At 49.1% G+C, this 14,656-nt stretch overlaps 1 protein-coding gene and 1 long non-coding RNA gene across 3 annotated transcripts in view; one reads left to right on the forward strand and one right to left on the reverse strand.

Annotated features, from left to right (window-relative positions):
- The window catches only part of LOC140428538 (uncharacterized), a 127,599-nt gene that overhangs the window by 64,461 nt on the left and 48,482 nt on the right, over positions 1-14,656 (reverse strand). The window lies entirely within an intron of this gene.
- The window catches only part of slc2a10 (solute carrier family 2 member 10), an 83,976-nt gene that overhangs the window by 46,376 nt on the left and 22,944 nt on the right, over positions 1-14,656 (forward strand). For both annotated transcript variants that reach the window (XM_072515109.1, XM_072515110.1), the window contains exons 2-3: positions 3,524-3,605; positions 10,082-11,503. In XM_072515109.1, the coding sequence (XP_072371210.1) occupies positions 3,578-3,605; positions 10,082-11,503 (1,450 nt within the window). In that variant the 5' untranslated portion in view covers positions 3,524-3,577. The remainder of the gene's footprint in view (positions 1-3,523; positions 3,606-10,081; positions 11,504-14,656) is intronic.

A 14,656-nucleotide genomic window follows, 5' to 3' on the forward strand; every position in this document is an offset into this window, starting at 1 on the left:
ACCAGTCTCTCCACCTCCCAGTGTGTGTGTGATGTACCAGCGTCTCCACCTCCCCGTGTGTGTGTGATGTACCAGCGTCTCCACCTCCCAGTGTGTGTGTGATGTACCAGCGTCTCCACCTCCCAGTGTGTGTGTGATGTACCAGCGTCTCCACCTCCCAGTGTGTGTGTGATGTACCAGCGTCTCCACCTCCCAGTGTGTGTGATGTACCAGTCTCTCCAGCTCCCAGTGTGTGTGATGTACCAGCGTCTCCACCTCCCAGTGTGTGTGTGATGTACCAGCGTCTCCACCTCCCAGTGTGTGTGTGATGTACCAGCGTCTCCACCTCCCAGTGTGTGTGTGATGTACCAGCGTCTCCACCTCCCAGTGTGTGTGTGATGTACCAGTCTCTCCAGCTCCCAGTGTGTGTGATGTACCAGCGTCACCACCTCCCAGTGTGTGTGTGATGTACCAGCGTCTCCACCTCCCAGTGTGTGTGTGATGTACCAGCGTCTCCACCTCCCAGTGTGTGTGTGATGTACCAGCGTCACCACCTCCCAGTGTGTGTGTGATGTACCAGTCTCTCCAGCTCCCAGTGTGTGTGATGTACCAGCGTCTCCACCTCGCAGTGTGTGTGTAATGTACCAGCGTCTCCACCTCCCAGTGTGTGTGTGATGTACCAGCGTCTCCACCTCCCAGTGTGTGTGTGATGTACCAGCGTCTCCACCTCCCAGTGTGTGTGTGATGTACCAGCGTCTCCACCTCCCAGTGTGTGTGTGATGTACCAGCGTCTCCACCTCCCAGTGTGTGTGTGATGTACCAGCGTCTCCACCTCCCAGTGTGTGTGTGATGTACCAGCGTCTCCACCTCCCAGTGTGTGTGTGATGTACCAGTCTCTCCAGCTCCCAGTGTGTGTGATGTACCAGCGTCACCACCTCCCAGTGTGTGTGTGATGTACCAGCGTCTCCACCTCCCAGTGTGTGTGTGATGTACCAGCGTCTCCACCTCCCAGTGTGTGTGATGTACCAGCGTCACCACCTCCCAGTGTGTGTGTGATGTACCAGCGTCTCCACCTCCCAGTGTGTGTGTGATGTACCAGCGTCTCCACCTCCCAGTGTGTGTGTGATGTACCAGCGTCTCCACCTCGCAGTGTGTGTGTGATGTACCAGCGTCTCCACCTCCCAGTGTGTGTGTGATGTACCAGCGTCTCCACCTCCCAGTGTGTGTGTGATGTACCAGCGTCTCCCCCTCCCAGTGTGTGTGTGATGTACCAGTCTCTCCACCTCCCAGTGTGTGTGTGATGTACCAGCGTCTCCACCTCCCAGTGTGTGTGTGATGTACCAGCGTCTCCACCTCCCAGTGTGTGTGTGATGTACCAGCGTCTCCACCTCCCAGTGTGTGTGTGATGTACCAGTCTCTCCACCTCCCAGTGTGTGTGTGATGTACCAGTCTCTCCAGCTCCCAGTGTGTGTGATGTACCAGCGTCTCCACCTCCCAGTGTGTGTGTGATGTACCAGCGTCTCCACCTCCCAGTGTGTGTGTGATGTACCAGTCTCTCCAGCTCCCAGTGTGTGTGATGTACCAGCGTCACCACCTCCCAGTGTGTGTGTGATGTACCAGCGTCTCCACCTCCCAATGTGTGTGTGATGTACCAGCGTCTCCACCTCCCAGTGTGTGTGTGATGTACCAGCGTCACCACCTCCCAGTGTGTGTGTGATGTACCAGCGTCTCCACCTCCCAGTGTGTGTGTGATGTACCAGCGTCTCCACCTCCCAGTGTGTGTGTGATGTACCAGCGTCTCCACCTCCCAGTGTGTGTGTGATGTACCAGCGTCTCCACCTCCCAGTGTGTGTGTGATGTACCAGCGTCTCCACCTCCCAGTGTGTGTGTGATGTACCAGCGTCTCCCCCTCCCAGTGTGTGTGTGATGTACCAGTCTCTCCACCTCCCAGTGTGTGTGTGATGTACCAGCGTCTCCACCTCCCAGTGTGTGTGTGATGTACCAGCGTCTCCACCTCCCAGTGTGTGTGTGATGTACCAGTCTCTCCACCTCCCAGTGTGTGTGTGATGTACCAGTCTCTCCAGCTCCCAGTGTGTGTGATGTACCAGCGTCTCCACCTCCCAGTGTGTGTGTGATGTACCAGCGTCTCCACCTCCCAGTGTGTGTGTGATGTACCAGCGTCTCCACCTCCCAGTGTGTGTGTTGTACCAGCGTCTCCACCTCCCAGTGTGTGTGTGATGTGCCAGTCTCTCCACCTCCCAGTGTGTGTGTGATGTACGAGCGTCTCCACCTCCCAGTGTGTGTGTGATGTACCAGCGTCTCCACCTCCCAGTGTGTGTGTGATGTACCAGTCTCTCCAGCTCCCAGTGTGTGTGATGTACCAGCGTCTCCACCTCCCAGTGTGTGTGTGATGTACCAGTCTCTCCACCTCCCAGTGTGTGTGTGATGTACCAGCGTCTCCACCTCCCAGTGTGTGTGTGATGTACCAGCGTCTCCACCTCCCAGTGTGTGTGTGATGTACCAGCGTCTCCACCTCCCAGTGTGTGTGTGATGTACCAGCGTCTCCACCTCCCAGTGTGTGTGTGATGTACCAGTCTCTCCACCTCCCAGTGTGTGTGTGTGATGTGCCAATCTCTCCACTTCCCAGTGTGTGTGTGATCTACCAGTCTCTCCACCTCCCAGTGTGTGTGTGATGTACCAGCGTTTCCACCTCCCAGTGTGTGTGTGATGTACCAGCCTCTCCCCCTCCCAGTGTGTGTGTGATGTACCAGCGTCTCCACCTCCCAGTGTGTGTGTGATGTACCAGCGTCTCCACCTCCCAGTGTGTGTGTGATGTACCAGCGTCTCCACCTCCCAGTGTGTGTGTGATGTACCATTCTCTCCACCGGGCAACTGTACTATTTCTGCCTTACTATTCTAATTTTATTCGAGGAATGAGATTAGGATCCACTCTTTAAAGGGAAAACATTCACCCACAGCAGCTATTTCACCTTTCCCCATGTATAATGTTCGGAACTAATTACCAATCGTTAATTATCCAATTGAGATGACTAAATCAACTTAATGCTCGATTGGTCCTTGTATAACCATGCCAACCTATTATCTTACCTGCATTTCTATGGAAACTATAACTTTGCTACCCAACAACAGCAGTGGGTGATGGACATTACACCGTAACGGTAACACTGATCACACCGTCAGTAACGTGATCAGTGTATATCACAGTGAACTTGCCTATTTCAACAACTTGCTGTCTCTCTCTGTTTTTGCCCCCTTGTATGTTTTGATGGAACTTTGTCTATTGAGTCCACTAGTTGCCTTGGCTACAAATCTCTTTGATATTCCTCAAGAGGTTTTGAGTGGTTCCTAGCACGTCATTTGCGAACCTGCATTTTCCCTTGTGTTCAATTGCTGTCAGTATGTCGTGGCTGTAGGGAAATGGCCAATATGTCTCAGCTGAGCACCTTGGTGAAAGCTGATTCTCAATCTGAAATTAATCAGTGATTCTCAGTACCAATGATGCGCATTGTTGATCTTTTTGCAGAAAAAGATCGGAGGCTGCACGGGACACTAGGCCGCTGATATATTTTGAAGAGTAATGTGGCTTTTCTCTCGTGGGGAGATGGGTGAGTTGCAAAGTTTAAAATCCCTTGGATTTCTTTCACTGTGTTTGATTTTGTTGAACCTCGTCTTTCACACTCTATGACAGAAGACCCATTCTCTATTTTCCCACATGTCTTTTTGCGAGCTTTAACATCGAAAGTGAACAGTCATGTTTCTGTTTTTGATTCTCAAGAATGTCAGTATCATTATTTTTGAGGTTTATTATTGCTGACACGGTAGCATAATGACTCAATTACTGGACAATAATAGTAATATAACAATAGCTTATTGTCACAAGTAGGCTTCAATGAAGTTACTGTGAAAAGTCCCTCAGACATCCTGCTAATGACTTGGAGATATGAGTTCAAATCCCACCATGATAACTGGGAAATTTAAATTCAGTTAATTAAGATAGATCAGGAATGACAACCCTGATGCTGTCGGATTGTCATAAGAACCCATCCAGTTTCTGATGCCCTTTTAGGCAAGGACATACACCACCCATACCTGATCTGGCCTACAGCTGGGTAATTCACTCTTTTTATTTTTAGAAAACATTTTATTGAAGCATTTCTAATTTTAACATTTAAACATTTGAAACAGCAGAGCGGTCCGACACCCGCAACAACATCACAATAACATACCCACCTCCCCCCCCCGCCCTACCTCCTGACTGCCCGTATATCAGATTCTCTATCTTTATTCTACAATGCCTTGCCTCCCATTAACCGCCCCCCCCCGCTCCCCCCTCCCCCCTGTGGACGGTCAGTTTTCCTTAAAGAAGTCGATGAATGGCTGCCACCTCCGAGCGAACTCCTGAATTGAACCTCTTAAGGCGAACTTAATCTTCTCCAGCCTGAGAAACTCTGCCATGTCACTGACCCACACCCCTGACTTCGGGGCTCCGAGCCCCTCCATCCCAGCAAAACACGTCTCCGGGCCACCACACCAGGGAGGCGAAGGCCAAAACGTCGGCCTCTCTCCCCCACTGGGCTCCCGGATCTTCCGACACTCCAAATATTGCCATCCCTGGACCCGGAGTAATCCTCCCTTCCAGGACCTCTGACATGACGTCCGCAAATGCCTGCCAGAATCCTCTCAGCTTCACACGCCCAAAACATGTGTACACAATTTGCTGGGCTTCCCCCATACCGCCCACACCTGTCCTCCATCTCCTCAAAAAACCTACTCATCCGGGCCACAGTCATATGAGCCCTCTGGACCACCTTGAACTGGATCAGGCTAAGCCTGGCACACGACGAGGATGAATTGACTCTCCTCAAGGCCTTTTCCCATAGTACAACTTCCAGCACCTCTCCCAACTCTTCCTCCCACTTCCTCTTCACCTCCCCGATTGGGACCCCTTCCCACTCCATCAATTCCTTACATATTTCCGAGACCCTCTCCTCCCCAACCCCTGTATTTGACATCACCTTATCCTGTAGTCCCCTGAGAGGGAGGCGAGGGAAGCTTGGAACCTGCCTCCGGACAAAGTCCCGTATCTGTAGGGACCAAAATCCGTTCCCACCCGGTAACTCAAACTCCTCCTCGAATCTCTCTAGGCTCAGAAAACACTCTTCATTGAAGAGATCACCAAATCTCTCATTTCCTGCCCGCTGCCAGCTTCTAAAGCCCCCGGCCAGCCCTCCCGGAACGAAACGGTGGTTATCACAGATCGGTGACCACACTGATGCCCCCTCCAGTCTCATGTGCTGCCTCCATTGCCCGCACACCCTCAGGGCTGCCACTACCACTGGGCTTGTGGAGTACCGAGCCGGCGAGAACGGCAGAGGTGCCGTTAACAAAGCCTCCAAACTCGTACCCTGACAGGATGCCGCCTCCACTCGCTCCCACACCGACCCCTCCCCCACTACCTACTTCCTAACCATCAATATATTCGCCGCCCAGTAATAATTAGGTAATTTACTCCTTTTTAATTAAAATATTTTTATTCTCCTTTTTCACATTTTCTCCCGAATTTACATCCACCAACAATAAACAATAATCAGTAACAAATATGTCAATCCCCATATCAATAACAAAGATCCTATCCTCCCACCAAACCCCAAACATTAGCCCGCATGTTTACAGAAACAAATGACAAAAAGGAATCAGGAATCACCCATAGTCACCATTAACACACACCGCCTCCCTCCCCCCAACCCTCCCACCCATCCCCCCAACTAATGTTCGATGTTATCCAGTTCTTGAAAGTGCATAATGAATAATGCCCATGAATTGTAGAACCCCTCCATCCTTCCCCTCAGATTCAAACTTAACCTTCTCAAGAGTCAAGAATTCCAACAGGTCCTCCCGCCACGCCAGGGCACAGGATGGAGAGGTTGCTCTCCATCCCAACAGGATCCGCCTTCGGGCGATCAACGAGGCAAAGGCTACGATATCTGCCTCCGCACCGTTTCCAACCCTGGCTGGTCCGACACCCCGAATATGGCCTCCCGGGGGCCCGGGTCCAGTTTCACGTGCACCACCTTGGAAATTACCCTAAAAACCTCCTTCCAGTAATCCTCTAGCTTTGGACAGGACCAAAACATATGAACGTGATTAACGCCACCGCCACTCTTCCTCCCACTTTGCTTTGATCCCTTCCAGTGGTGCCTTATCCTCTTCCAAAATAGCTCCGTACAACGCTAACACTAACCCCTTCTCCAGTCCCCTTGTCGTCAGCACCTCCTCCAGCCGGTTCCTCCGGGAAGTTCTGTATCTCCTTTCTGGCAAAATCTCAAACCTGCATGTATCTAAACATTTCCCCCTGCTCCAGCCCATACTTCGCTTCCAGCTCCTTCAATCCTGCAAACCGACCCCTAAGAAACAAATCTGTTAGCGAGGTAATTCACTCTTAACCACTTTCTGAAATGGCCTAGCAAGTCATTCCATTATATTCATGAAGGAAGTTCATCAGTACCACCTGGAGAGCAATTAGTGATGGAAAGTAAATCCCGACATTGCCAGCGATGTACACATCCTGTAAAGTAGTGTTTTTCAAAGTGTGGGTCGCGGGCGGGTGCCAAGCCCGGTAACAATTCTGTAATTCATACTGAGAAGCTGCTCCCCGGTAAGAACAAGAATTTAAGAAGCCATCAACTCAACATGAAGCTCAGAGGTAACGCCACTGAAGGGTGGCACTCCCGCGCACGTGCCCTTGCATCAAGCCACTCACCAAACCCCAACTGTTCTCTCAGCGACCGCCCGGCGTCCGCTCTAGCTGCCGCTCGAATGTTGCATTCAAAATCTGTTCTCTTCCCAACAGCCCCCCTCTCCTTCCTCAACTAGCAAAGCAACAATCCCTAGGTGTTTGCATTTTTGCCGCGAGCACAAAGGAATCTTTAATTGAAAGTCAGGTTGAAAGAACAAATATCAAATTTAACGGACAGTGAGTGAATCCACTTGATTTTTCGCTGGTCACAGGTTTTTTAAAATATGTTTCCTTTGTAACACATTGGAATGAATAACATTTCCACAGCATGTTTCCTTCTCGGTGCTTTGAGCGAGCGTTGTTCTATACAATTGGGAAAGTCTTCTGAAAAGCAATTCCAAGTGGGCAGCATACACTGATCATGTCCTGAGAGGACAGTGCAAACTCTGTGCACTATATACACTGGTCATGCTGTGAGGGGACAGTGCAAAGCCTGTACACTATATACACTGGTCATGCTGTGAGGGGACAGTGCAAACCCTGTGCACTATATACACTGGTCATGCCCTGAGGGGACAGTGCAAACTCTGTACACTATATACACTGGTCATGTCCTGAGGGGACAGTGCAAATTCTGTGCACAATATACACTGGTCATGCTGTGAGGGTACAGTGCAAATTCTGTGCACTATATACACTGGTCATGTCCTGAGGAGACAGTGCAAACTCTGTACACTATATACACTGGTCATGTCCTGCGGGGACAGTGCAAACTCTGTACACTATATACACCGGTCATGTCCTGAGGGGACAGTGCAAACTCTGTACACTATATACACTGGTCATGTCCTGAGGGGACAGTGCAAACTCTGTACACTATATACACTGGTCATGCTGTGAGGGGACAGTGCAAACTCTGTACACTATATACACTGGTCATGTCCTGAGGGGACAGTGCAAATTCTGTGCACAATATACACTGGTCATGCTGTGAGGGTACAGTGCAAATTCTGTGCACTATATACACTGGTCATGTCCTGAGGGGACAGTGCAAACTCTGTACACTATATACACTGGTCATGTCCTGCGGGGACAGTGCAAACTCTGTACACTATATACACCGGTCATGTCCTGAGGGGACAGTGCAAACTCTGTACACTATATACACTGGTCATGCCCTGAGGGGACAGTGACAAACTCTGTACACTATATACACTGGTCATGTCCTGAGGGCAGTACGAAGTCTTACAACACCAGGTTAAAGTCCAACAGGTTTGTTTCGATGTCACTAGCTTTCGGAGCGCTGCTCCTTCCTCAGGTGAATGAAGAGGTATGTTCCAGAAACACATATATAGACAAATTCAAAGATGCCAAACAATGCTTGGAATGCGACCATTAGCAGGTGATTAAATCTTTACAGATCCAGAGATGGGGTAACCCCAGGTTAAAGAGGTGTGAATTACATCAAGCCAGGACAGTTGGTAGGATTTCGCAGGCCAGATGGTGGGGGATGAATGTAATGTGACATGAATCCCAGGTCCCGGTTGAGGCCGCACTCATGTGTGCGGAACTTGGCTATAAGTTTCTGCTCGGCGATTCTGCGTTGTTGCGCGTCCTGAAGGCCGCCTTGGAGAACGCTTACCCGGAGATCAGAGGCTGAATGCCCTTGACTGCTGAAGTGTTCTCCGACTGGAAGGGAACATTCCTGCCTGGTGATTGTTGCGCGATGTCCGTTCATTCGTTGTCGCAGCGTCTGCATGGTCTCGCCAATGTACCGCGCTTCGGGACATCCTTTCCTGCAGCGTATGAGGTAGACAACGTTGGCCGAGTTGCACGAGTACGTACCGCGTACCTGGTGGGTGGTGTTCTCACGTGTAATAGTGGTATCCATGTCAATGATCTGGCACGTCTTGCAGAGATTGCCATGGCAGGGTTGTGTGGTGTCGTGGTCACTGTTCTGAAGACTGGGTAGTTTGCTGCAAACAATGGTTCGTTTGAGGTTGCGCGGTTGTTTGAAGGGGACAATGTCCTGAGGGGACAGTGCAAATTCTGAGCACAATATACACTGGTCATGCTGTGAGGGTACAGTGCAAATTCTGTGCACTATATACACTGGTCATGTCCTGAGGGGACAGTGCAAACTCTGTACACTATATACACTGGTCATGTCCTGCGGGGACAGTGCAAACTCTGTACACTATATACACCGGTCATGTCCTGAGGGGACAGTGCTAACTCTGTACACTATATACACTGGTCATGTCCTGAGGGGACAGTGCAAACTCTGTACACTATATACACTGGTCATGTCCTGCGGGGACAGTGCAAACTCTGTACACTATATACACCGGTCATGTCCTGAGGGGACAGTGCAAACTCTGTACACTATATACACTGGTCATGTCCCGAGAGGGCAGTGCAAACCCTGTACACTATATACACTGGTCATGCTGTGAGGGGACAGTGCAAACTCTGTACACTATATACACCGGTCATGTCCTGAGGGGACAGTGCAAACTCTGTACACTGTCTCCACTGGTCATGTCCTGAGGGGACAGTGCAAACTCTGTACACTGTCTCCACTGGTCATGTCCTGAGGGGACAGTGCAAACTCTGTACACTATATACACTGGTCATGTCCTGAGGGGACAGTGTAAACTCTGTACACTATATACACTGGTCATGCCCCGAGAGGACAGTGCAAACTCTGTAAACTATATACACTGGTCATGTCCCGAGAGGATAGTGCGAACTCTGTAAACTATATACACTGGTCATGTCCCGAGAGGACAGTGCAATCTCTGTAAACTATATACACTGGTCATGTCCCGAGAGGACAGTGCAAACCCTGTATACTATATATGCTGGTCATGTCCTGAGGGGACAGTGCAAATTCTGTACACTATATACACTGGACATGGCGTGAGGGGACGGAGCAAACTCTGCACACTATATACACTGGACATTCTGTGAGGGGAGAATGTGCAAACTCCACATGGACAGTGACCCAGGGCCGGGATTTGTATCCAGGACCTCAGCTCCGTAGTCCCAGTGCTAATCCACTGTGCTACGTGCCGACCCCTTAAAGAAACATGATGACCCGATTCAAGGTATTGAATTGTGTGCAGGTGGTGGCCATTAAGTGGGGATTTGCTAGCAAATAGGAACAGGTAGAAACTGTGGTGGTTGCGTTTGGAAGCCTCTGTTTGTAATATGTATTTCTGTTAGTTAAATTGTGTAAAGATTGGTTCCATTTCTATCCTTTATTAATCAGTGACTATCTGTTTAATGCTTTCGGTGAGATCTGATGGTCAACACTTTCTAAATGTTTGCATTATATTTCAGGCCGGCATTCACATGTGCTATTGCTGTCATCGACAGTTGCACTTCTCGGAGGACTGATTTTTGGATATGAATTGGGAATCATCTCCGGTGTTTTGCTGCAGCTCAAGGAAGTCTTCAGTCTTAGCTGCTGGCAGCAAGAAATACTGGTCAGCTCCCTTCTAATTGGGGCTTTCTTTGCCTCATTGGTTGGAGGGATAGCCATTGATTATTATGGGCGAAGAAATTCGATCATTCTTAGTGCAGTACTGATTTGTGTTGGAAGTGGCATTCTCTTACTGTCCTCCTCATTCACACTGCTAGTTAGTGGACGAATGACGGTTGGATTTGCCATGTCCATTTCCTCCACAGCCTGTTGCATATATGTTTCTGAAATGGTGAGCCCCGGTCATAGAGGCAGGTTGGTGTCTCTTTACGAAGTTGGGATCACATTTGGCATCCTGAGTGCCTACGCGTTGAATTATGCTTGGTCGGACATAAGCAATGGATGGAAATACATGTTTGGTTTGGTCATTGGCCCAGCGGCTTTCCAGGGCGTCGGCGTTCTCCTCCTGCCCTCAGTACAGAGGGTCAAAAGCCACGGTGATGATTCACAGAAAGTTCTGTTGCAGTTACAGAATGGAGAGCACGACAATCCTGACTTGGAAGATGTCAACTCAGCTCAAGGAACCAACCGACAGTACAGTTTCTTCGATTTATTTCGTTCCAAAGACAACATGAGGGCCAGATTTCTGGTGGCACTGGGTTTAGTGCTTTCACAGCAACTCACTGGCCAGCCCAATGTGCTGTACTATGCCTCAACCATCTTTAGGTCAGTGGGATTTCAAAGCAATGCTTCAGCTGTACTGGCGTCAGTAGGACTGGGAACGGTCAAAGTCATCACGACCCTAGTAGCCATGGTGTGCACTGATAAAGTTGGAAGACGAACACTGCTAATTGGTGGCTGCATTGTAATGTCCCTGTCAGTCACTGTGATCGCTTTCTCAAGTCAGAATGTTACCGTGGGCTCCCACACCAGCTGCAGAGCCAAAGCCCAGGTTAACGGATCAAATCAGATGTTAAATTCCAGTATAACTTCCTCCGAACCAATTCTTTGGAAATCCAACCCAACATTCACCAATGAAAATTCACACAACATGAGTCGAACTTTAGCTTCATTTGGCCAGGGCAAACGGCATCTAACCTTCGAAGTGGGAGTGAACAGCAGCTTGTCCAGTGAGCAGATAAATCATTCCCTCGGTGCTATGGACTCTTTAAATAATACATACATTTTGGGTGAAGGCTTCCATTCAAAGAAATCAAAGAACCAGCTGATTCAAACTTCAGTAAGCTCCACTCAAACCTCCAAACACTTGACTTTAGATTGGATTACACTGTTTAGTATGATGGCCTTTGTCAGTGCTTATTCAATTGGGTTTGGTCCAAGTAAGTGCAATACTATTTCTATTTTTTCTATAGTTGTAAGCTGGTGCTAAGTTGCAGAATAAATATATGTATAACTTGTTGACAATGATGGACCAGAGAGAGGTTTGACAGTCATACACACCAGAAAAGGTAGAATTCTGCACTACCAAAATGTTTGAAGGACATCAGCTGAGATGAACGCAATCAAACTGCAGTCTCATAGTATATCATGGGTGGCACGCTGGCACAATGGGTGGCAGAGCGGTTAGCACTGCTGCCTCACAGCTCCAGGGTCCCAGGTTCAATTCCGGCCTCGGGTGACCACATGCGGAGTTTGCACGTTCTCCCCGTGTCTGCGTGGGTTTCCTCCGTGGGTTTCCTCCCACAGTCCAAAGATGTGCAGGTTTTGTGGATTGGCCAAGCTAAATTGCCCCTTAGTGTCCAGAAGATTACAGTAAGAAGTCTTACAACACCAGGTTAAAGTCCAACAGGTTTGTTTCAAATCACTAGCTTTTGGAGCGCCGCTCCTTCCTCAGGTGAGGAAGTGCTCCGAAAGCTAGTGTTTTGAAACAAACCTGGCGTTGTAAGACTTCTTACTGTGCTCACCCCAGTCCAACGCCGCCATCTCCACATCATGGCTACCATCCAAAAGATTAGGTGGTGTTACTAGGTTACGGGGATACGGTGAAGATGTGGGCTTAAAAAGCAAATTACTGCGGATGCTGGAATCTGAAACGAAAGAGAAAATGGTGGAAAATCTCAGCAGGTCTGGCAGCATCTGTAGGGAGAGAAAAGAGCTAATGTTTCGAGTCCGATGACTCTTTGTCAAAGCTAACAGACAGAGAAAGTATTTATACTGTGGAGTGAGAATGAAAGATGAGTCATAGCCACAGAAACCCAGGGAAACCGAGGTGCTAATGGCCACAGAAACCAAGGGAACAGAGTGCTAATGGCAGTCCCCAGAGAGAACAAAAGATGTAAAAGGCCAAACAACAGATAAACTAACATCAGAGGGTGAGCTGTAGATGTGGGGGGAGGCAAAGAGGAGAAAGGGTAAGGAAAGGTGGATAAGATGGGGGGGGGGGGGGGGGGTGTTAATATATATGAAGAAAGAAATGGTAAAAGACAGTTAACATGAAATGGGATGAAAACAAATGGGTTGAGGTGGGGTAGAGCTGATCATCTGAAGTTGTTGAATTCGATGTTGAGACCGGAAGGCTGTAGCCTGCCTAACCGGAAGATGAAATGTTGTTCCTCCAGTTTGCGTTGAGCTTCACTGGAACATTGCAGCAGGCCAAGGACAGACATGTGGACATGGGAGCAGGGTCTTGTGTTAAAATGGCAAGCAGCGGGAAGGTCAGCGTCCTGAATGCGCACAGACCGAAGATGCTCAGCAAAGCGATCACACAGTCTGCGTTTGGTCTCTCCGATATAGAGGAGACCACATTGGGAGCAGCGAATGCAGTAGACCAAATTGGAAGAGATGCAAGTGAAACGCTGCTTAACCTGGAATGAGTGTTTGGGGCCTGGGATGTTAAGCATGGAAGAGGTAAAGGGGCAGGTGTTACACCTTCTGCGATTGCATGGGAAGGTGCCATGGGTGATGGGAGAGGTACTGGGTATGGTGGAGGAGTGGACTAGATTACCTCAGAGGAAACGGTCTCTGCAGAATGCTGAGGGAGGGAGTGGAGGGAAGATGTGTTTGGTGGTGGCTTAAGTGGGGCGCTCATCCGAAGGGCTGTTGCAGACTTGATGGGCTGAATGGCCTCCTTCTGCACTGTAAATTCTATGGTCAGTGCCGCCCCTTAAAACTAAAATAACAGTCATATTAATGAACCAGATTCCTTTTTTTTCCTGTAATGTGTTTTGTCTTGGGTTAGGGATCTCGATGAGGTTTCTTTAAGGTTTGCCTGTTAAGAATGCTACCATGAGGGCAGCACGGTGGCGCAGTGGTAGCACTGCAGTCTCACGGCGCCGAGGTCCCAGGTTCGATCACGGCTCTGGGTCACTGTCCGTGTGGAGTTTGCACATTCTCCCCGTGTTTGCGTGTGTTTCACCCCCACAACCCAAAGATGTGCAAGGTAGGTGGATTGAACACGCTAAATTGCCCCTTATTTGGAAAAAATGAATTGGGCACTCTAAATTTATTAAAAAAAAGAATGCTACCATAGACTGGCAGCCATTAAAACCATTCTTGTTTATTTATAGATTGACGTACATCTCTGTACTATACACAAGGTTCTACTTCTGCTTCTCACCAGATCTCAGTCTCTTAGTCATGCAACTTTGCATTTTAGTTACACCTGTATTTGGTGCTCTTGAAGGGCCGTTGCAGACTCAATGGGCTGAATGGCCTCCTTCTGCACGGTAAATTCTATGATCAGTGCTGTTCTACATCTCGCTCCCAGGTCTTTACCCCAACTATATACATCCTCCACTGTCTTCCCCCAGAGTCTTAGACTTCACAGAGTTTGTCTTGGTCCCTTAAAGAATCTCCCTGATTTTGTCTGGATTAACTTTGTTGTTGAGGGTAAACTGCACTCTCTCGGTACTTGTCTTCCACTGGGCATTGTTTCGGGTTCCTTGTCTCCATCCATATCTAAATAATAAGTCCAAGGTTCCATTGATTTCCTTCCCAATGATATCAAAGTTCTTTGGTTTATTCTGATATTTGCCTGGTCCGTCTTAATAAGATCTCGGCTGTGGAGCTCTTTCTATTTAGTGCCTTGTTCCTGTTGATCTCGCATCCACACTCCCACCCCAGGTTGTGGCACTTTCAAATTACATGCTCAGTGCCTAAGGTTGAAATTACAAGCTTGACTGAATCATTGTTGCTCCTCACACTTCCTAAATTTCTCATGATCACCTGAGGTAATGTTATGTTGCAGTGTTTGTTGTAGAGCTGGAGGTGGCGTTCACAGTCGTCTTCTCATCGATAGTTCTGATGGCGAGGATCAGTTTTAAACAGTGTGGTTCTGTAGTTAAGAAGGTCGAAGTTGTTTTTCATCAATTCTTTGTTAGAACTGTTGCTTGGTCTGGAAAGGGAGCAGTCCGGGAGGGAGGGCTGGGGCTCAGTTCGGGAAGGGGGTCAGTGCTGGAGGGGACGAGGTGTGACGGGTCGGACCCGGTGGGGGCTGGGTCCCATGGCGGGTGGCACTTGCGCGGGGTGTTCCG

The sequence above is a fragment of the Scyliorhinus torazame genome, chromosome 8 (genome assembly GCF_047496885.1).
Source record: "Scyliorhinus torazame isolate Kashiwa2021f chromosome 8, sScyTor2.1, whole genome shotgun sequence".
NCBI classification, from domain to species: Eukaryota; Metazoa; Chordata; class Chondrichthyes; order Carcharhiniformes; family Scyliorhinidae; genus Scyliorhinus; species Scyliorhinus torazame.